At 39.4% G+C, this 23,037-nt stretch overlaps 3 protein-coding genes across 3 annotated transcripts in view; 2 read left to right on the top strand and 1 right to left on the bottom strand.

Moving 5' to 3' along the window:
• The first annotated feature begins 23 nt into the window (after positions 1-23).
• Positions 24-6,191, top strand: crym (crystallin, mu). Its single transcript, XM_086303112.1, has 8 exons — positions 24-328; positions 423-573; positions 654-716; positions 814-915; positions 2,786-2,969; positions 3,136-3,257; positions 3,354-3,438; positions 3,543-6,191. Exons 1-8 carry the CDS (start codon positions 39-41, stop codon positions 3,614-3,616), a joined length of 1,071 nt encoding a protein of 356 aa, XP_086159238.1. The 5' UTR covers positions 24-38; the 3' UTR covers positions 3,617-6,191.
• LOC147323026 (ras-related C3 botulinum toxin substrate 1) lies at positions 4,545-10,468 on the bottom strand. Its single transcript, XM_086303113.1, has 6 exons — positions 10,121-10,468; positions 8,140-8,211; positions 7,856-7,973; positions 7,270-7,332; positions 6,707-6,866; positions 4,545-5,929 (listed from the first exon to the last, which is right to left on the bottom strand). The coding sequence occupies exons 1-6, from the start codon at positions 10,153-10,155 to the stop codon at positions 5,799-5,801; spliced, it is 579 nt and encodes a 192-aa protein (XP_086159239.1). The 5' UTR covers positions 10,156-10,468; the 3' UTR covers positions 4,545-5,798.
• Positions 10,469-22,151: 11,683 nt separating this feature from the next.
• Positions 22,152-23,037, top strand: part of LOC147323025 (cytohesin-3-like) — a 31,109-nt gene continuing 30,223 nt past the window's right edge. The window contains exon 1 of the mRNA XM_086303111.1: positions 22,152-22,511. Coding sequence (XP_086159237.1) covers positions 22,493-22,511 — 19 coding nt within the window. The 5' untranslated portion in view covers positions 22,152-22,492. The remainder of the gene's footprint in view (positions 22,512-23,037) is intronic.

The following is a 23,037-nucleotide window of genomic DNA, read 5'->3' as shown; positions in this document are numbered from 1 at the left end:
ACAGCCTCCTCTGTGCGTCCCGCCTCTCTCCGCGCAACATGTTTAAAAAAGCTTTACTGCGGCTCTTGAACGCAGCTCAAATCCCGCTCGATGTTGACTCAAATTTTGTACCAAACCAGTTAAGTCAGTTCCGCATCAGCGTCTCAGAAGCAGCAGCCATGGCTGGGGCTCCTCCTGTTATCATATGGGAGCGTGAAGTTGAGAGCCTGTTGCATTACAAAGAGCTGATCCCCCGTCTGGAGGAGGCTTTAGGTAAGTTCTCCAGCCGGGACAGCGCGGAGGTTATCCAGCCTGTGCGCTCCACGGTGCCCCTGCAGAAACACAACGGGTAAGGCCCTCCGTCTGCTTCAAGAGTGCTTCAGCACAAATCAACCATTAACAGGGTGCAGCTACTGCTGGTTGAAACTCGCTCTCGTTTCTAGGTTTCTGGGGCTGATGCCTACATACATGGAGAATGACGGAGTCCTGTCCACAAAGTTAGTGTGCTTCTACAACAGGGGGGCTGGCTCCACTTTGCCATCAGTGTCAGCCACAGTGTTGCTGCTGGATCCCGAGTCCGGGCATATGAAAGCTGTGAGTTCAATCCCCGCATGCACCTGTCTTTCTGATGGCTTTGGTTTTATGAGCTGCAGTCTCATGCTTCCAACCCGCAGGTCATGGATGGAGAGGCAATCACTAACATGCGTACTGCTGGAGCTTCAGCAATCTCGGCTAAGGTACTTCCGCTCTCGATTTATTCACAGCATGCCTTTTCTATTCTGGAAATCCTGCTGTAGCTCTGAACTTCTGGGTCTGCCCTGGTGTGTCATGCAGCTGCTGATGCGCCATGGAGCCGAGGTTCTGGCCATCTTGGGGACCGGCCAACAAGCCCTGAGTCACTATAAAGCCTTCACTGAAATGCTTTCATTTAAAGAGGTATGCTTCCAAAAAATATATTTATTTTAGAGAACATGATACGTTAAGTACAGCATACTATTACATATTTATTAAAGAATAAGAAGCAAGTGCAACGTCTGCCCCACTAAGAGGCTTGTTTGCTGCAGGGGTTTTCATTTATTTATTTTTTCATTTAAAGAAATCTGTGCAACATAAGGGACCCCAGACTTTTGCACAAAACTGAACATACTGTGAGTTACCTGAAGGATGTCGGCTCTTATTAAATGTGCAAAATGTGTGACAGCACAGCTTGCTGAGCTTCGTGGGGCTGACAGAGAGGGACAGTAGTAAGCATGTGCACAAAGCATTCCTTTGAGCAGTCCCTGCTGCCGACCTGCTAGCGGTGTCGGTGAGAAAGTGATAAAAATGTGTTCTATATTTTGCCAGATGTCGGTATTTAAAATGATCTCTGACCAGTAACAGTAGCAGCAGTACCTGAACATTGTATGAATGACCCATACATTCATGTTAAAGGAAAAACCAATAGTCTTTTGACGTGTGCCACCAGAACACTCTTAATGCTCTTTAGCATTAATTCTCCAGGTATTTGGAGCTGTTCTTTAGAGATAAGTACCATTCCTCCAGAAGATATTTCCTTATGTGGTGTTTTCTATTATAGTGGTAGAGAGTGCTGTGTAAAATGTTGGTCCAAAATGTCCCATTCAGAGTACCGAAATGTGCGCTGCTTTTTGGTCTGGTTACTACCGTTTATGTCAGAACCAGATACCGGTACCCATCCCTACTGCTGAATAAAGAAATCACTTACACAGAACTTCTGTGACAAACTGAAGCAGGCTTAAAAGATTTTAAAAAGTAACACAACAGCTGAGAAACAAGATCAGTGACATCTATGAGTCTGGAAAGGGTTGTAAAACTATTTCTAAGAAGCACCAAAATTGGGACTCTAGTGAGCCACAGTGAGAGCCATTATGCAGAAATGGAGAAAATTTCCTTTCCTGGAGTGGCCGGCCTACCAAATTACTTCAAAAGCACTTTGAAGACTCATGCAGGAGGTCACAGAAGAGCCCAGAACAGCATTTAAAGAACTGCTGGGTTCACTTGTCTCAGTTAAGGTCAGAGTTCATGATTCCACATTAAGAAAGAGACTGGGCAAAAATAGCATCTATGGGAGAGATCCAACATGAAAACCACTGCTGACCAAAAAGAAAAGAAAGGCTCGTCTCACATTTGCCAAAAACATCTTGATGATTCCCAAGACACCTGGGAAAATATTCTGTGCACTGACGAGAGAAAAGCTGAACTCCCATTAGTCACATGTAATGGGACTCAAACCTTGCCATAAAACTCAAAGCATTTCATAAAAAGAACATCAAACCAACAGTCAAACATGGTGATGTTAATGTGATGATCTGAGGAGGCTTTGCTGCATCAGCACCTGGTTTCCTTGATGATTCCAGGATGTTCTGCTTTAGCAGAAAATCCTGAAGGAGGATGTCCAGTTATCAGTTCATGCCCTGAGCTCTGCAGCAGGACAATGATCTGAAACACACCAGGTAGTCCACCTCTGATTGGCTCAATAAACAGAAAATTAAGCTTTGGGAGTGGCCTAGTCAAAGACCAGACTTAAATCAGATTGAGATGTTTTGACAGGACCTTAAACAGGCCATTCATGCTCCAGCATGGTTTAAATCTGCAAACAAGGGGACAATTACATTTTCACACAGGGCCAGGTAGGTTTGGATATTTTTTATCCCTTAATAAATTAAATTACTTAAAAACTGCATTTAGTATTTACTCAGTTACTGATCACAGCTATATTAATGCATTAACTGCACCAACTAATCAAAGATTTGTTGGTTGTTTCGCTTCCCCTGAAACTTCATTTCAGGTACGGGTGTGGAACCACAGAAGGGAGGGAGCGGAGAAGTTTCACCGCTCAGTTGGCGGTCCCGTGACGGTGTGCGGTTCAGTGGAGGAAGCAGTGAGGGGAGCGGATGTAATAGTAACAGTAACCAGGTCTATAGAGCCAGTGCTGTGTGGCCGGTGGGTCAAACCAGGGGCCCATGTGGCAGGTGAGAAGTAATTCACCCACAAAATATTTTAAGGGAAGTGGGGGAGATTTTTTTTTACATTGATGGTTATGCAAAACTGAGGAAACAGATGGAGCGTTTTTTTACCGGTTACTACAGAAAATAATTTTAAAAAGAAAAACAGTTTCTCTACTTTTCCTCTAACCAGCGGTGGGAGCTTGCAGGCCAGATTGGCGGGAACTGGATGACTCATTGATGAAGGAGGCTGTGGTGTATGCTGACAGCAGGGAGGGAGCAATGGCCGAGTCCGGTGATGTCATCCTCTCTGGGGTCAGTGTGTCATCTCCTGTTATGCTTACAGGTCAGTGTGTGTGTCACTGGCATCTTATGTGAGGAAGAATATTACAGCGTTTGTGCCGTTTGCAGGTTGAGGTGTTTGCAGAGCTCGGAGATGTTATTAATGGGATCAAACCTGCTTACAGAGAGAAGACCACCGTGTTTAAGTCCCTTGGTAAGTCTCACTCTTTAAAGCCACACAATCTGGCCTCTACTTCATGTTTTCATCTCATTAAGAAATTTAATGCTTTGAAAATGTCTTTGTTTTTTTAATAACAGGAATGGGAGTTGAAGATGCAGTGGCTGCTAACCTGGTATACGAGCAGTGGAAAGCCAAAGCCTACAAACTGTGAAGCGGCCATGTACTTTTAACCTTTACACATCACACAAATGACCAAGAATGAAGCCATACAAGAACAATTATCAAGGAGCAAAAGAAATATGTCTGGCCTTTCCTCAGAGCTTATTTTAATATTAAGTTTAGCTGTTAGCCGATGAATCACAAAGTCAGGGTAGGGAAGAAAGCAGATAACTGACTTAAGTAATATCGAGGAACCTGAACAAATCTACAACTGCACGAGTTAAGTGAGGCTGTGAGATTAACATGCTGATGTTCCTCTACTGTGGTTATAGTGTTCACCACATTGTTTAATATGGTACACTAATATTCGGAAATAATAGACCACAATTGAGGCAGACTCAAATGTCTGTTTTTTTTAACTTTTGTAACACTTTCCCACCTTGGTTGAAAGAAAAAATCTGGAGTAAATCCAAGTTGAAAGGAAATGATTTATGCATGAAAAAAATACGTTGGCTGACGCTAATAAATTTGGATCCTTGTTTTGTTTTTAATTTAATGTTGTTGATCATTAAAGTGTCGGGAGGTATGAACCATGTTCTGGTTCCAAGCGGGGACAGAAAAAGTTGACAACTGCTGCTGCGCTACAAGAGATGGACAGACCAGCGGCTCCATGTCGTCTGTTAATTTACAGGAAGCTCTGAGACTCTTTTTGTAGTTTTGCTTCTGTACACCGCTTCCATTGTGGTGGAGTACAGAAGCAAAACTGAGTGTTAATGGGGCATTTTCCCCCTTTTTTAAAATTTGGACTACTCCAATCAAAGCATTTCATTGGAAATAGTAACATTTTTAAACCTTTACCTTGACAAAAGAATGTCTGTGGCATCATATAAAATGTAAAAACAGAGTTTAACAAATTTGCTTAAAAAAAAAGAAAAAAGGAAGAAAAAAAAAAGAAAAAGAAATCACAGCAAATTACAATGTGAAAATGAAACCACATTTATTAAGAAATTAAATCCAACTTCCTCTGTGCCAATGAAACGCTGATAAAATGTTGAGTTCCCTGGAGCAATCGCACAACTTGATCATTTCAAAATAATAAATTTTCTGTTACTGAAGTTTAATTGTAAAACAAAATGCATTCAAATCAGCTCTGACCTTCAAAAATTACTTCACTGGCTTCATAACAGACAGTAATAGATGGGTTCAAAATGAAATGTTACACACTTCCATGATGGCTATGACACAGTGGGTATCACATACTAGCAAGAAGCATCGTCTGGGTAAAATTTGGTGAAAGCTAGGGCCCAACTTTAAAGGAAAAATAAAGGAGAGCAAAACAAGACCTGCTGCACAGACACCTTCACATGTCTGACCGTCATTCATAAAATACTGTGCTCACATATGATGAGACAAGACCAATGGATACATTTAGAAAAAAAACATTGAGGAACAAGACAACTAAATGTTAAAAATATTAACCAGACACCGTCTCTTTAATGTTTGATCACTGCACTCTTGCAATTATTCTGAGCAGGAGCTTCAAAAATTTATTGCAGTCATTTTAGGGTTTAAAGGTTTTCTTCACAACTGCATGACGACACGTTGTGCAGGTAAAAACAGTATTAAAGTGTTCACAGAGGGACTAGCAAGAGATGGCTGAGTTTTCGCAGCACCTCTAGTTGGATGACACGTGTAAACAAAAATGGTCCAATGGAGGAAAAAAAAAAATCAAAAAAAAAAAAATCAAAAAAAAAAATCTTTTTACCTCTTAAAACTAAAATTTTAATCAAGGCAACAGGAATCTCTTAGTGTGTAGGGGATAGAGTGCCGTGCAGAACTTCCTTCTTTTAGTGTTAAATCTACGGTAGTGTCACGAGAAATTCACCTTCAGGTAGTGTTTCTTCACAATGTCTGAGAAAACCGACGACTTTTGTTTTTCTTTTAGTAAAATCCTCCCTCTCTCCCCAGCTCAACAATTACATCCCCTGCCCTCCCGTTCCCCGAGGCCTTAGCAAAAAATCACTTCTTTCCCATCCATCTGAAAGGACTAAACAGATGCAAACCCAGAGAAAAGATCTGACAGAAACTCTTCTGCACCCCTTAAATCTGTAAAGTTCTTTCAGATGATCTACTAAAGCTTCTATGTAAGCAAGGACACAGGGTGAAAATAACCCAGCCGTCTTCTTCCCTCCAAGTAGGCGAGTTCTGATTTCGACTGTATTTGCTGCTCCCCGTTACAACACGCTGCACTTCCTCCTCCTTCTCTTGACAGGTGGTGGGCACAGAACTGCCCTGATGGCTTCATCAAACACCGTTTTAAGGCCACGCTGGGTCAAAGCTGAGCACTCCAAGTATTTCACTGCACCTGGTCAACAAAAAGGGGAAAGAAGAACAGTCTCGTTTTTTTAGTCAAAACATATTTTAAGATCCTTCTACACTTTAGGCAGCAAAAGGCAGCAGAGGTTTCTAAATAGAAAAGAAAGAAATGGATAAAAACACAATTACAAATAATCAATGATGAAAAAAACAACTCAGCAATAGAAATGTTAAATATTTTAATTGCCATAATGAATTATAAGTTTAAAACAAATTGTGCGCAGTTTTATCAGATTTCTAAAGGCTTAGTTTCTGAGGCTCCATCTGGAAGGTAGGAGATGGTCTCTTCCAAATAACTACTATGTGACTATAAATAGACACAATATACTCGCCAGCCACTTAATTAGGCACACCTGTCCAGATGCTAATTAATAAGTGTTTTTATTTTTCTTCTTATTATTATTATTATTAAAATGAGAAAAATATCATCAAAAAGAAAATGAAACAAAATGCTGTTTCTAAAGCAGCAAAAACAATTATAGGAGAAAAGTCACTACTTAAATACTGTAACAAGTGTAAAATGTCAATAAATATTCCTGAAATGCCAACAATGAATCGACAAACGAGCAACAAACAGACGCCAGTCGCTGCTGCTGTCAGTCTGCAGCCAAGTTAACAGGAATCTGCCAAATTTAAAATAGTCCCTTGCAGAGTTTGCCTTCTAGCATCCTCATCCTCTAAAATAATAGTCAATAAATTATTATTATTATTATTATTTTTTTTTTTTAAAAGGAAGCATTTGTCAAAGTGTGGAGCTACAACTGACTTATTTCTTTAGCCATGGCCAACCCTTGCGGGTAGATAATAGGAGAGAGTTTCTTCTCCTTCAGCTTCTCAATGGTGTCCTTGTCGTCTCTTAGATCCAGCTTGGTTCCCACCAGGATTATAGGTGTGTTGGGGCAATGGTGCCTCACCTCAGGGTACCACTGCAGGGTGAGGACAGAAGTGTTGGCATGCATTATTATTAAATAAAAAGACGATACTGAATGCAAGTGCATTGTTTAAAACAACAGATTTCTTTCACAGTTTCCAGTTTCAAACAGTGTTACCTTTAAGAAGTGTGTCATTGCATCAAAGAGCTGCATTTGAACTAAAACTTACATTTTGCTTTTAAAACATTTTTTTTAATAGTTTTTTGGAAACCATTGTGACAAAAAAAAAAATCCTAAAATTAAGCATATTTCTTTAGCTAGACTTAGAATTGTGTCAAAAATGCACACCATCATCTGGCTATGTATCACACTAACACAATTACCCAGCCAAGCTGATCTGAGAATGGCATTTCATGGACAACAGTTAAGTTAATATTAAAGAGCATGCTGTACTGACCTTGGCACGGACGTTTTCAAAGGAGGCTGGACTGACGAGTGAAAAGCAAATCAGGAACACGTCCTGAGGAGGACAAAACAGACACAAATCACTACGACATTAAGAACTTCACTATCGCTGTGCAGGCGTCTGTGTTCCAACTTTGAAAATAATAACCCAAACTTACTGTAAGAACTAATTAACCATAACAGTTGAGGATGAACATTTTGAACATAAGACTGACTAATGCAGATGTGAGGATTCACAAATAAACACAAACACAGGCTGGTCCTGTTGGGTAAACAAAGTGACTCCCATTACTCGAGTCATTGGCACAGAGGCCAACTTGACTGCGAAGACAAAGAGGGCAAACAAGAGCTGCTTTTCAAAAGCAAGAGCTGCTTTTCACTTCCTCCAGCCGTCCTCCAGACAGTGTATAGGTACTGTGGATACAAGGCTCTACTCTGCAGAATGCACAGACCCTGTCTTGAGTATTAGAGGCCAGTGAATAACTCCAAATCGGTGCTGGGTAAGTGAACATTGTCTGGCTACACCAAACTATGCAAGACAGTGGATAAACACATGTAATATATGCCTGTATACATACTGTCTGCGGGTAGGACAGTGGCCTGAGCCTGTCATAATCCTCCTGTCCTGCTGTATCCCACAGTCCCAGGTTCACTGGTTTCCCATCAACCATCACATTGGCAGAGTAATTGTCAAAGCTGCAGAGAATGAGAGGTGGATAATGTTTTTGAAACTATGCAAAAACGTACAAAACTTTTTTTCTTCTGTAATATGCAACTTAATGTTCAAGATTAACTGCCACATGTCAATTTGACACCCCTACCTCAGCTGGCCAGTGGGGGATTTTGTGTGTGTGATACTTACACCGTGGGGATGTACTCTCCGGGGAAGGCATTGGTAGTGTAGCTGATTAGCAGACATGTTTTACCCACAGCCCTGAGAGGAGGAAGGAGGGAATGATGAGAAGTGGAGCACTTTACTTGAAATGTGTGAATGGGGAAACTGTGCTACTTGACAGGTTAACATGTCGAGTTACAGGTTTCATGTAAAAGATCTAGCTTTGGATGACCACTGCTGACCTACTGCTTTGGCTTTGTTGTGATCTTTCAAAGAGATGTCAGGTCTTAATCGCAAAAGTTTAATTATGCCCAGGAGTGTCCTGAAACAGCTTTTATATTATACGATCTAAAACACACACAGTATAGTATAGGGGATAAGAGCACATACAAATACATTACAAAATGAACTGTAGGCTTAGAAATGCATCATAATCCTAAGTATATCTGATCCATGATTTTCAACAAAGTGAGAATTTGTACACACACACACACACACACACACACACACACACACACACACACACACACACACAGATCATTAAATGCCACCCAGTCATACGGTGAACTATGATAGGTCTCAACTACTAAATAAAACTTTGTGCTGAGCACAGGTAAAGACATTATGTTTTTATTTGCATAAGTACTATTTCACTTAACATTTTCACTTTCATTTTCATAAAGCTTATTCCAATATATAAATTTGGTAGTAAATTGAAATGTTTGCTTCATATATCAACTATTATTCTAGACATTTTTTTTCTCTACATCCAACCCCAACCCAATAACAACTTTGTAAGCAAGCACACTGCCCTAGAGGAGTCTGATAATGCATGTTTTACATTTAAAATTTGGGGGGGGGGGGGGGAAGGTATTCAAAACGCCTTTTAATATCTCTAACAACACTGTAAACTTAACCTGAATTCAAAGATTCCTTCAGGGCTGTAGGTTTAGCAAATATTTAATCAAATTATTGGATCAGTATTAATAATTAAGAGTACCATCTGAATACTCCAGAATTTTGATCAATTTGAAATAAGCTAATTGGTGATATTTTTGTTTTGTGTAAAAAAAAAAAAATTCTAATTTTTTTTCAATCCAGCATAAAACAAAATGAGAAAACAATACAAATATATACTATTGACAAATTATCACAATTTTTTCTTCCTTTTTTTGTTTGCAATGTGAAGATTTTAATTATTTATTTAACTAGTGTGTGCGCAAATATTAATATTTTAACTTGCCAATATTCAGTCTTCTATGTGCATCTGTCCCATATTACGGATGCTGAATCACTTTTATGGTAGGGAAAGGGAAATTTCAGGCCCTGTCTTTTCTAGTTTTTGAGATATTCATGTTCAAACATTGACTCAGATTTCAATGTGCAAAAAAGGCCTGAAAGTGGATGAACGGGCATTTAAAACTTAATAAATATCCAGAAAAATATTTGAGATATAAAGCTAAATTTTCACAGCAACCACTATGGGAGTCCAAACTCTGACTGGTAGGCAAATCGGAGATGTTTGAGCAGAAAATGTTTAAAAATATGAGGAATTGAGAAGGAATGACCCAGCTAATTTAAAATTAAATGGCTTCTGCTGAATTTTAATGGTGGTTTGTTGTTTTAAAGCCTCAAACAACGAGTGAATTAAGTTTCTCAAAGGCCTTGGGCAGCTTCACAGCTGTTGTAAAACCATAATTTAAACAGACAAATGTAAGCACTTAATCATAACACTTTATAAAAAACGAAATGCCTGCTAAATAACGTGCTGTGGAGCCTTTCAGTCACACCGAACCGGGGCATGCAGATAAATCTGTCTGACCCAGCTGGGCTGGAGAACAGGCACAACAACAGCTGTCGCTCATGTTGGCTGTTATCTTAGGCATGTTAGCCGCTAGCCAACTGTTGGTAACTGGGTCAACTAAAACAGCCATAAAACATCGTACTGTGCTTCAAACTGTGAACATTTAAGAGCTCAAATTGATAATAAAATTGCCCTTTAACTTACCCGTCCCCCACCACCACACACTTTATGGCCTGCATCGAACGACTCTCTCTCTGGCGACTCAGCCGACGTTACAGCAGCTCGGCGTCCGTTAGCTTAGCTGGCTAACAGCGGCTATAATAAAGCGGTCCCGTACCGTCTGAAAAAGTGTGGAATAAACAAAGCGGGGGGTCCTCGACGGTGGTCCGAAAAGTTTTAAATGTTGCTACAGGACGTATCCGACTTGACTGTCCTTGTTAGTAGCACTCCGGTGAAACTCCAAAGTTGTAAAGGCAACACCCTAAAAAAAAAAAAGTCAAGACTGAGAAGGAAAAAACGCCCACAACTTGGAAGCAGAGGCTAGGAGATTCCTGCAAGGCATGAGATGGGTATTGTATGGTAGTCAAAATGTGCCATCTGCTGGTTAAAATAACAACGTGACAGCCTCCAAAAAAGTGACAAAATAACAAAAACTCCATAAACATATGATTCTTTGCAGCAATGCACTGTCATGTAAAAAGTAAGGAGAAAAAAAAGGAAAAAAGGCAAAAAAAAGTTAAAATACTTGGAATATTTTGGAATAACATCTAGCTATATAATAATGTTTCATATTGCCGAATAATTCTTTTTATAACGGCAATGTCTAGTTAGAGGTTAATAAGTGCAATCTATCTCTTAATATCTGAAGAAACGTGAGTTGTTAAATAACTGTAGGGACAGTTAAGCACATTCATGTAAATATTCAAGTGTGCATTCCTGCTGTCTTTATTGGTTAAATGTAACTGGCTGGGGTAAGCAGTGTCATTTTATAAAACTAGCAACATGCACGTGAAAAATACGTTTAAGAAACAAAGAAACCGCAAAAAAACAAAACAACGAAATCATCATTTAAAACCTGCAATTTATTTTCATTCTGGCTATCATTAACTAATAATAAAATTTGTTTTGTGAGATGAAAATTATATGCAAACAAAACAAAAAGAAAGAAAGAAAGAAAGAAAGAAAGAAAGAAAGAAAGAAAGAAAGAAAGAAAGAAAAAGGCAAGAAATGAGGATGCAGGCAAAACCATTTCTGTGGCATGGCATATTTGATTTCCAGCCACTACATTATACAATTAAAGGGCATTAAATTAATAGGTAAAAGGCTTCCTGAACTAGTGTATTTGACAGAGAAGATGAGATATAATTCCCGGACTTGGGGAATTCTTTTGTCACAGTAATTAAATTTGAAAAACAGAGAGTGAAATACATCAAATACTAACATATATATATATATATATATATATATATATATATATATATATATATATATATATATATATATATATATATATATATATATATATATATATATATATATAAATTAAAGGCATATATGTAAATGAAATAATTTTAAAATAAATTAAATTACATTACATTTTGACTGAACAAAGATTTTAATAAAATGAAAGCCAATATGAGATCAAAATAAATACACTTAAGTGGAATAAGTACATATGAAGCAGTAATATCATGTACAACAAGTAAATATTTCAGAATCGGCAAAGGAAGAATGTGTGTTAAATGGGTTACAAAATGTAGCAAAAAAATTATGTACTTCTTTCCATGTTTTGATTTATACATGTAATGATCTATTTTATTTTGTGGCATTGCTGTCTTTACTTAAGGGCCTGAACACTTTTATTACTCATCAACGTGGTACAATCAAACTGCAGTTGTACATGCACACAGCAGGGGGCAGTATTGTACATCTTTGTAGCTCTGTGAAAGGGAAGCCAGTAGTGCTGATTTTTTCGTTGCCACTGGGGAAAAGTATAATAGAATCACAGATCGCTCTCTTTCTCTCAGCGTCTCTGAGCATCATCTCTTGACATTTATTTTGTGTCCATTAACTAATCACAGACTCCAAGGCAACCATGTCCCCGCTCACACACATTACTAACCATGTCTCTGGATTATGTTTTGGGGGAGATTTACCGGCAAACAACACATTAATAGGATAAACGTCACCATTAAGTGAGGGGGAGAAGGAGGGGAGAGAGATTAATGAAGGATAAGCAGGCCTGTCGCCATCACAACGGGGAGGCTGTAAAACACAGCAGAGGGGCGTCACACTGCGTGATTACTGTATGTCAAACTGACAAAATGAATGAAGAAAATCTTCCCCGAGGTTGTACTCATGCATCCTAATGAAGAAAAAAAACACAAAGAAAATTTGTTCTTAATGTTTTACTGTGAATTTTACACAGCACAAAGTTTTTTCATAATAGTTTCTTTTTTAATGTTTGCATCTAGTTTAGCAGCATGTTGTTAATATTTTGAGTCTGTTCAAGTGATATTACCAGTAAAGGCAGTTTTAGCAACACTGGATCTTACAGTATTTGAGCTTTTTGAATATAAATTCAGATATTTTTTTTAATTTACTCTCACCACATTTCTCACATTTTTTTAAAAACCTGTAAAGTTGCATTAAAGGTGAAAAGCTATTTTCTTGCATATCTACTGTATTCTTACTGCTTTACACTCTAATATCGTAATGGATTTGTCCCCTCATTATACCATTATTCTATTATGTTCCTGTTACAATCTCCTTACTTATGTCACACAGTTCCTGTACTTTTTGGGCAATGAACATTGGCTCAATGAACATTGTCCTATTGCTAGCTAAACATTAACACAGTCACATAAACACTGGGAACAGCATCATGCATCCCCAACAATAAAACGTTTTAATAAACTTACCTAAAATAACCATCTGAGACTTTAAAGTCATGATCATTTATAGCACCCAAGTGTATTCATAAAGAAAGGTACATTAAAATGCACACATTTCCTTTTCTCTCTCTCTCTCTTTTTTACAGCAATGTTACTGTTGCAACTGGCATGACAGTTGAAGTAATTTTCTTATCTAGCTGAAAAGAAATGTAGCATTTCCCTGAAAGTTAAACTCTGTCTATATTTTATCATCTCATTTAGATTTTGCGGTTTTGCAACGAAAACCCGATGTGGTTGACTTGTGCAATGAAGCAGATCACATAAAACCTAAGATTAAGACTGTAATCTGATCTCCGGTGCATTCACTGACAGCGGTAGGGATGTATCATTACTTACACTATAGAATACAGTATCTGTTTTCTTCATGGTCAACTTTGGGTGATTTTTTTTTATACCTTTAACATCCGACCTTTAATAAAGATGTGAGGGTTTTATCATTGGGACTGTTTTGGCCTTGTCTTGCTGTAACACCTGAGTTTAGGGAGGTTTTAAAAACTATTCATGAACTTAGCCTCCAAGTCTTTTTTTATGCCATCAGTCCATATGCATCTTCCTTCAAACCGCTGCTCAGAGAGACATATCATCAGATCATTATGCTGTCTAATAAGCACCGAGATTTAATGACCCTTTTCATGGTGTTGCCATTTGCATAGGAATCATATTGACAGTCTGCACGTAGTCATCACTCAAGTGCCTGAGTATAGCTTGCAATGGTGCATGTGGGGAATCACACAATGTGGGAAAATTCAGCATTTTAAATGAAGTAAAAGCTACATTCTCTGGATTTCCTCATTCCAGCTGAATTGAGCACATAAAGCAGATGGCTGATCCCAGCTGAGGATTTGCCATTTGTGCTGCTGCTGCTGCTGCTATCTCTCCTTCCCACATGATCAATGTAAGCCTATGCCACAGCGACAGGAGATAACCTACATAAATGATTCAGTAGTTCATGATGGACTTTCCAAAAATTTAGCTGCGACTGCAACTCTGATTAAGTCACTGCAAATGTTCATTTGGAGCTCATAGTTCGGTTTCATAACTTTACTTTTTTACAGCACAAGTCTATGAAGCAAATCCCCCCATGACAATGTGTTAGAAACAGAAATAAACTCTGCTTTATTCTTTGAAACCTTCCTCTAGGTGCTTCCCGAAGGCTTCCTCTAGCATATTCTCCACCTGGATGTCGAGCTTTAACAGAAGGATGCATGTTTTCCTTCAGTTTGGCTTCAGGCAGTGCTGTGCACCTTGTTTATTAGCCAGTGGCAGCAGATGGAAAGCTCCCTAAAAATAAGCAGCGCTTTTGAAGTATGACAAGCAACATGTGCATGGTTTAGTCGTGAGATGAAAGGGGACTTCCCTGCAAATGTCCAGTCCCATTTCTTTAAAAAAAACACCCATCTTTTAACTATGCAATTACATTTTAACAATCAAATACAAGTCAGAGTTTTTTACAATCAAATGTCCTGGTGAGTCACATGTTGCAGGGGTGGATGTGATGGGAAGCTTGTGTCTGCTCAAACAACAGAAAAACTGCAGAGCTTTGCTCCCAGCTGGAAAGACGTCCCACGTGTTTCCCTTTGTCCCCTCTCTCTCATTCGGTGTGTGCGCATTTCTCTTTCTCCGGTTTCTTTTCCGGCCTTCACCAGCTTTGCCTGCTTCAGTCTCTCCACCATTGTCAGACAGGAAGTGTGTCACATTACTTGTGTGTTGGGATTTGCAGGAATGTGTGGGGGAAGTTCATGATGGTTTTCACAGGATTGAGGAATTCTTAAGAAACTCAGCAGGTTCAAAGCCAAATGATACAAATGAAACAAAATATGTGTTTGAAGAAAATAAATTCTGTATCTGATGACAGACATTGATAAGCAGGGTCATTGCAGTGGTAGACCGAAACACAGGAGGTGATGAATCAAATGCAGTGCACTCACTAATTGCCTAATTACATTTAACATTTCATCACTTTCATTTGTAAATCTCACTTTCAGGGATCTAAAATCCCACTACTTACCTAACAGAGCTCAGTAATCAGCATTTTTCTATCTTAAAAATAGAAAAAGCGTGGAGCTACATTGCTCAACCTATGCCTCATTATATCAGTATGGGTCAGGAAGCAGCTTACAGCGTTGCTGACTTGTAATTTTCTTCTTCAGAGCAACAAAAAGTTCAGGGCATAAAAGTTTGTAAGCTAAAAGAAAAAAGTCAACAACTTCCTGGAGAAAAACTTTTGAGGGTGAATGTGGATTAGTCATGGGATTTTGTGTGTGTGTGTTTTATTGCCAGAGGTGCAGTTGTGGTCAGAAGTTTACATACACTCATCATGGACATGAATGTCATCGTTACTTGATTTCTTTGAACTGTTCTTTTCCAGGGTGAAATGATTGTAAAGCATACATCTAGTATAACTTTAAAAAACAAGAACTTGGTGGTTCTGAAGGTTCCACGATGTCTTGAACTTGACAAGGATGAGGCCTATTAACCTATTAACTAGTGATCATTACTGATTACAATTGATAGATTTATATATTAAGTACATTCCAGGGTCCTTAATCATCAGAAATGATCAAGCTAGGCGGCTAATGTGTACATTTACACTTGTAAATGTGGTAGTAATGTTAATAAAGTGTGAAATGGACACTGTGGACTGATGTGTTTATTACACCTTTTGCCGTGATATTGGGTTGAATGCTCAGAACAATGGGAAAATCCAAGGGACTCTAAGAGGAGTGAGGCCACAGACTTAGGATCATGACACTAGACGACTGTAAGTTGGACACAGTTGGATGTTCCACCAGGACAATGATCCCGAATACATATTAAAATGGTTTTGGAACGGATTAAGCAGACTAACATTAATATACTGGAATGGCCTTCCCAAAGGTCGGTGGTTTGTGGAATACACTGGAAATTTGTGGAATACACTGAAAAGATGAGTCTGTGCCGGGAAACCGGCCAGTTTAAATGAACTTTACAAATTCTGCTAAGATGTGTGATCAAACATCCAGTCAGAATTATGACAGAAGCTTGTTGATGACTGCCAAAACCTTGGATCAAATATTAGTAGGGGTGCATGTATATAGTTGAACCTTTATGTACTGTATAATGTTGATCATTTAGCTATGTCTATTATTCATATACAGTCTATGGTTTAGTGGTACGTAGCATACTTCAGCATGGTGATCTGGTTAAATGAGCACATCTGAGAATGCCATCATACCCACCTTAAACTTGATCTCCTAGCATGTGTGCATGACCATCACACAAAGTTATAATATTAGCAACCAAACCACAAACCCCTGACAATGTCTACATTACCAACAGTAAGAACATCCCCAAATGATTTCTCTATATTTCTTTTTTTGTGAAACAGTAACACATTTACAAAGTTATAATAAACTGATGTTTGAAGAGTTTAAATTGACGCGTCCACAAACATCACAAAAAGGACAACTCTTGCATGCGTGCACCCATTGATGACCCTGCACATGATGTTTTAATGCAGATGACACAAGTTGCCTTACAGGATGTGCGTCCATGCAAAGCTTTTTTTTTTCTGGCTTCTAAAGAAATAAAAACAAAATGCATAACTACATTTTAATGAAGTCAAGTGTGATGACCGACTGGGGCCAACTTTATGAGTCAACAAAAATGAGAATGCTAGGGCAAGGAAAGACTGGCTCTTACTTTTTCTGTCTCTTTCTATTTTAAATTCGCTAGAAATTTGAGATGACTTACAAAGTATTTTTAGGCACACCTCTGGAAGACAAATGTTCCATTTCCAAGTATTCCAAATTATTCAAAACAAAGTGTACACCATAAACAGCAGATGTATGAAGTCTAGCTTCAGTGATTTGAAGGAAGCTCTTGCTTGAGTCCACCCATTTGGTTTCAATGAAGCTGGAAATGGAGCCTCTTCCTGTTCCAGTCCGGACATCTGCATGCAAGACAGGATGATTCCCAAACCTATGGCTGTCACCTCCCTGCATTCCTGCTTATTGTCACAGCCAGGAATACTAGTTAAAGAGAAATATGCCGAAACTGTCACATATCCAATTATTCAGTCCTCAAGTTTCTTCAAGAAGGTTTGTATGAAAACTCTAACATCTGACTACAAGCATGCCTCTGAGGGGGAGTGAGGAGGAATTCATGGGAAACATGCTACAAATTAATTACAGCTACCCACGCTGTGGACTCAGTATCTGTTTATTCCATGAGCTTTGCAGTGGGAAAACAAGGAAGGCCATTAAATTACTATTTTTAGGAAGAGAAGTGTAGTTTGCTCAACAAGTAGGGTCTGTCTTTAATTTGAAGTGAGGAATGAGGAAATGAAGTAACTGTTCATTTTTTATTTTCTGGAAAGAGCACGATTAGAAACATACGATCAGATCACAAGACGGAAACCCATTCTTCAAATTGAAATAATGAGTATTTCCAGATACTTAACTCTGGGAATAAATGAATGTGTGCATATATGTTAAATGTTTGTATTTCTAGTAGATTAAACTGTGTGTCAAGAGTGTTGATATTATTCAGGTCAGATATCAAATATGTAGAGAGTGATTTAGCTTTAAGTTTGTATTAGAATGAAACGTTACCCCACTCAGATTCATAGATCCATTATATCATAGATAAATCTGCTGTGATTGGAAGTATGTGTACGTGTTTGTTCTACTTGGTAACAATGACGTCATTGCTGAGGCATGAAACAATGAATGCAGGCATGATTTATGTCAGCCGTTCAGCCAGCAGAGGGATTTTCAAATCAGGAGAAGTTTACTGTGATTATGCCACAGAAGGGAAACTAAGCACGGGAGTTTTACTCGGCTTTCCAGTAACAGTTCTATTATAGCTCAAGGTTTGACTGAACAAAAGACTTGCAATTATCAGACTCTTGGTATACTAAAGGTGTGGCATTCAACAAGTTCATTTTTCTTCTTGCAGTACAAAAAAGCATCTGAACAAAAGACTGAAAATAAATCATGTTCCTTACATCGCTCTTGTGATGTTCCAAACTGCAAACTTTTCAAGTGAATGAAACCTTTGTAGCATTATGGTGCTTTTACTTCAGGCCTGGATGTTTCCTCCACACGTCTTCATGAAACAAACCCACAAAGCAAGCAGGAGTTACTGAAGTAAAGTAGAACTACTGAAAATATAAGCTGAAAGTAGCTTATCAGGTTTTAATGTTTACTATAATTTAACTTTTATTACTTGCCTAAGTCTTGAGCTGCCCCTCATTTCATTATATTTTGGTAGGAAAGTGGAGAAAAGGTCCAGCGATTTATTAAAATGTGCAAAACACAACTTTAAGTTGCCTTTGGGAATACAATTTAAAAAAAAAAAAAAAAAGCAAAAAAAAAAAGTGTATTTGTGCATGTGCTTGCATACTAACGCAGAAACCGTTAGTGGTAAAAAAAAAAAAGCCACTGCCTCCAAATAAGCTCCCATGTTATAGTCATAAACTGTATATATTGTGCCACCACTATGTTTATTTCCAAATTAAACACGTGTGTCTTCACTCTCCCACTCTGCATGCTTTGTAGTTAATGAGAGTTTAAATCTTGCATGCTGCAAGCTTGTGCTCACATTCATGGATTATTATCCCAAATATTTCAGCCACCGTGGATATGGTTGCTGTTTGTTATTGAACCTTCACTTTGAAAGAGGTCAGATTTCATAATGCTGCAAGGGTGGAGGAGGACAGGCCCATCATATCACTTCCTGCTCTGTAGCTTTTTTCCATTGTGCCCCTGTAGTTCTGCACAATGTGTCCTCAGCAACAACTCCCTTCCTGAGCTCTGGGTTTTGCACTTTCATATGCATTTCATATTCTTTGCAGTTGGACTGCTGGCATGGCTTTGCTGGAAAATCCTCAGTGAGTCAGACTCCTTTGGCGGTGAGCCCTCAAAGGTGTCGTCATGCGTGCATCACCAACATTGAGGCAGGTATATACAGTGGGGCAAAAAAGTATTTAGTCAGCCACTGTAAATAAAGCAAGTTCCCCCACCTAAAATGATGACAGAGGTCAGTAATTTGCACCAGAGGTACACTTCAACTGTGAGAGACAGAATGTGAAAAAAAAATCCATGAATCCATATGGTAGGATTTGTAAAGAATTTATTCGTAAATCAGGGTGGAAAATAAGTATTTGGTCAATAACAAAAATACAACTCAATACTTTGTAACATAACCTTTGTTGGCAATAACAGAGGTCAAACGTTTACTATAGGTCTTTACCAGGTTTGCACACACAGTAGCTGGTATTTTGGCCCATTCCTCCATGCAGATCTTCTCGAGAGCAGTGATGTTTTGGGGCTGTCGCCGAGCAACATGGACTTTCAACTCCCGCCACAGATTTTCTATGGGGTTGAGGTCTGGAGACTGGCTAGGCCACTCCAGGACTTTCAAATGCTTCTTACGGAGCCACTCCTTTGTTGCCCGGGCGGTGTGTTTTGGATCATTGTCATGTTGGAAGACCCAGCCTCGTTTCATCTTCAAAGTTCTCACTGATGGAAGGAGGTTTTGGCTCAAAATCTCACGATACATGGCCCCATTCATTCTGTCCTTAACACGGATCAGTCGTCCTGTCCCCTTGGCAGAAAAACAGCCCCATAGCATGATGTTTCCACCCCCATGCTTCACAGTAGGTATGGTGTTCTTGGGATGCAACTCAGTATTCTTCTTCCTCCAAACACGACGAGTTGAGTTTATACCAAAAAGTTCTACTTTGGTTTCATCTGACCACATGACATTCTCCCAATCCTCTGCTGTATCATCCATGTGCTCTCTGGCAAACTTCAGACGGGCCTGGACATGCACTGGCTTCAGCAGCGGAACACGTCTGGCACTGCGGGATTTGATTCCCTGCCGTTGTAGTGTGTTACTGATGGTGACCTTTGTTACTTTGGTCCCAGCTCTCTGCAGGTCATTCACCAGGTCCCCCCGTGTGGTTCTGGGATCTTTGCTCACCGTTCTCATGATCATTTTGACCCCACGGGATGAGATCTTGCGTGGAGCCCCAGATTGTGGGAGATTATCAGTGGTCTTGTACGTCTTCCATTTTCTGATGACTGCTCCCACAGTTGATTTTTTCACACCAAGCTGCTTGCCTATTGTAGATTCACTCTTCCCAGTCTGGTGCAGGTCTACAATACTTTTCCTGGTGTCCTTCGAAAGCTCTTTGGTCTTGGCCATGGCGGAGTTTGGAGTCTGACTGTTTGAGGCTGTGGACAGGTGTCTTTTATACAGATGATGAGTTCAAACAGGTGCCATTCATACAGGTAACGAGTGGGGGACAGAAAAGCTTCTTACAGAAGACGTTACAGGTCTGTGAGAGCCAGAGATTTTCCTTGTTTGAGGTGACCAAATACTTATTTTCCACCCTAATTTACGAATAAATTCTTTACAAATCCTACCATGTGAATTCATGGATTTTTTTTTCACATTCTGTCTCTCACAGTTGAAGTGTACCTCTGGTGCAAATTACTGACCTCTGTCATCATTTTAAGTGGGGGAACTTGCACAATCGGTGGCTGACTAAATACTTTTTTGCCCCACTGTAGGTCGAGTGCAAAAAGCACCTTTAAAACAGATATTTAGACTTTTCTCACAAGTTAACCACTGATCTTGTAATTGATGCAAATAAATACATCGGGAAAACATCTGGCCAAATCAATAATGTTAAATAAAATGATATGATATGATGTAATCACCTTATTATGAACTATAATGTGAACTAACTAGTTTTAAGGGATAAAACAACAATCCATGATCCATAATCCAACGCCTATGACATGTTTCTTATTGGTTTATCTTCACATCATTGATTAATGAGGTTAATCTCCAACTGAGCTTTTTTTGTGGTGATAAATAGTCTCAATAGTCTCCACATAGTGTATAATTCATATGCTGCATCCTCGCTTGGATAATGTTTTCATTTTGAATGATACAAACAGTTTTTCTGGGTAGTCATGTGAATCTAACACTGCTGAAGTCATCACTGCATCAACAACACTGGAGTTACATGACTGTTCAGAGAAACTGTTAATAAATGATCCATTTAACTGTACATCAAACTGATAACAAAGATGTACATGTTTAATAAAATCAGGCATTTACATTAGGAAGGGCAACAATTAGTATTTCCATTAAGTTCTTTAGCTGATATGGTAAAACGGGGGACTTATTTATAATCAGCAGCCAGTTATGTGCGTTAAATCCATGTGGAATTAAATGAACTGTAAGTCATTATTTTTTAATTTGTAAAGAAACTCATTGTGCAACGTATAATAAAAAGTACAAGATTAAATAAATCCAAATATCCACTATATATATATGTTAGGGGTGCAACGACACACAAAATTCACGGTTCGGTTCGGTACTTTGGTGTCACGGTTCGATATTTTTTCATCCATCCATCCGCTTCCGCGTATCCTTTTCAGGGTCGCAGGGGGCGCTGGAGCCTATCCCAGCTGTCATAGGGCGAAAGGCGGGGTACACCCTGGACAGGTCGCCAGTCTGTCGCAGGGCAAACACATAGGGATGACAACCATTCACACTCACATTCATTCGCACATTCACACCTAGTGGCAATTTGGATTATCCAATTAACCTATCCCCACAAGCTGCATGTCTTTGGACGGTGGGAGGAAGCCGGAGTACCCGGAGAGAACCCACGCAAACACGGGGAGAACATGCAAACTCCACACAGAAAGACCCCGGCCTGATGGTGGAATTGAACTCAGGACCTTCTTGCTGTGAGGCAACAGTGCTAACCACCGTGCCACCATGCTGCCCCCCCGATATTTTTTCGATACAAAAAAATGTTCATGCCTTTTTAATTTGTCATTTATTAAAATTTTTTACCTTTACCTTACAATGTAAAGCAGTTGAGGCAGCTGTTGTTGTGATTTGGCGCTAAATAAAGAAAACTGGATTCAATTTAATCTAACTTTTGTGGGAATTTCTTACCATTTTCCTTTCTTTCTTTTTTTTTTTTTAGAAAAAACCTTGAAAGAAATTGCAAGAATAATAGTAATCTACATTAAAAAAAATCACGTGCAGGGATTGTGTTTTTTCTTTCTTATTTGAGTGAGTAATTTCACTTTAAATATCACAATGCTTTACAATTATTTTGCTTGATTTAAATACCCCACATCACTCATTTTACTTTGTTTGGTTAATCAGTAAGCGCCGGTTACATTGTGTGTAGTGTAATGTATCGTTGGTGTGGGGGGTGTTATTTTTGGGGGGCGGGCCTTGATGACGTCGCTCTTGCAGTGTCGCTGGTGTGAACGCAGACGGAGCAGCTGAGGATGGAGCAGAGGGACAAGAAAGCGGCTGCCTCACATCTCATCGTCTCACCTCACTCGTGCAATTAAAGAGCTTCTTTTAATATACAAGGAGGCTTCTTCCTCACCTCCCTCCCTTCTTCTCCCTTTTTTTCTTTTTTGTTTTCTGTTAATTTTGCCGCTGACATCTGCTCACCGGTCCACTCCTCCATCTGTCAACACACCGCCGGCGTCGCCTATGTGTCAGTGGACGGAAAGAAAATCCCGGTAAAGACAGATAAACAGAATTTCCCGCGAGGTTTCACACCTTCTGCTGGAAGTGCCAGGTCGCTGGTATGGACGAAGACAATCACGGTGAGGCTGTTTTCCTTTCTCCCACACTGGTTTTCTCTCCCTCTCAGTCTGCGCGCAGGGGAGGGGGACACGGAGAGGACGGTATGGATGGATGTGTGCGAGGACGCAAGGATGCGCGAAGACATGAGGTTGTCTTGTTTAGACATTCCCAGTCTTCCACGGTCGGCCGCCGTGTACCCTGATAATACATACCTGCTGATAAAAGAGCGTTTTTCAGATATAGGGCAGCCCTGTAATGATTTGCATGCCCTCATTCATCGCAGGTGAGATCCTGATCTTGGCAGAAATCAGGAAAGAAGGGTGGAAAAAAGCTACACAAAGCAAAATTTTCCCTGCATGCTTCTTTTCCATCTGTTTGATGTCTCTCTGCTTTGCTTTGAAGTATCTCTCACTATCTCTTGGCGCCATGTGAAGCCTGTAAACTGGTGGAAATTGATAAGATATCTGACAGGCACCCTTCCATATGGAGGATAGTGCATTTTCTTGTTAAATGTTCTTTTTTCATGAGCAGTTCTGTGTTTAAAAA

Source organism: Aulonocara sp. 'chitande type north' Nkhata Bay, linkage group LG8 (assembly GCF_057382095.1).
Source record: "Aulonocara sp. 'chitande type north' Nkhata Bay isolate Kocher_YH1m ecotype deep benthic linkage group LG8, A_spYH_male_GT1.1, whole genome shotgun sequence".
Lineage (NCBI taxonomy): Eukaryota > Metazoa > Chordata > Actinopteri > Cichliformes > Cichlidae > Aulonocara > Aulonocara sp. 'chitande type north' Nkhata Bay.
The sequence above is the reverse complement of the archived record's forward strand: the minus strand, read 5'-3'. Positions and strand labels throughout refer to the sequence as shown.

What these genes read in the sequence shown, in the direction of transcription:
- crym (XM_086303112.1), top strand. Translation starts at nt 39, where the DNA reads ATGTTTAAAAAAGCTTTACTGCGGCTCTTGAACGCAGCTCAAATCCCG. An exon ending in AAATGCTTTCATTTAAAGAG is followed by an intron (nt 916 to 2,785) that starts GTATGCTTCCAA and finishes ACTTCATTTCAG; the next exon opens with GTACGGGTGTGGAACCACAG. An exon ending in GTGATGTCATCCTCTCTGGG is followed by an intron (nt 3,258 to 3,353) that starts GTCAGTGTGTCA and finishes TGCCGTTTGCAG; the next exon opens with GTTGAGGTGTTTGCAGAGCT.
- LOC147323026 (XM_086303113.1), bottom strand. Translation starts at nt 10,155, where the DNA reads ATGCAGGCCATAAAGTGTGTGGTGGTGGGGGACGG. An exon ending in TGTGTGGTGGTGGGGGACGG is followed by an intron (nt 8,212 to 10,120) that starts GTAAGTTAAAGG and finishes TCCTCCTCTCAG; the next exon opens with GGCTGTGGGTAAAACATGTC. An exon ending in GGAGAGTACATCCCCACGGT is followed by an intron (nt 7,974 to 8,139) that starts GTAAGTATCACA and finishes CATTCTCTGCAG; the next exon opens with CTTTGACAATTACTCTGCCA.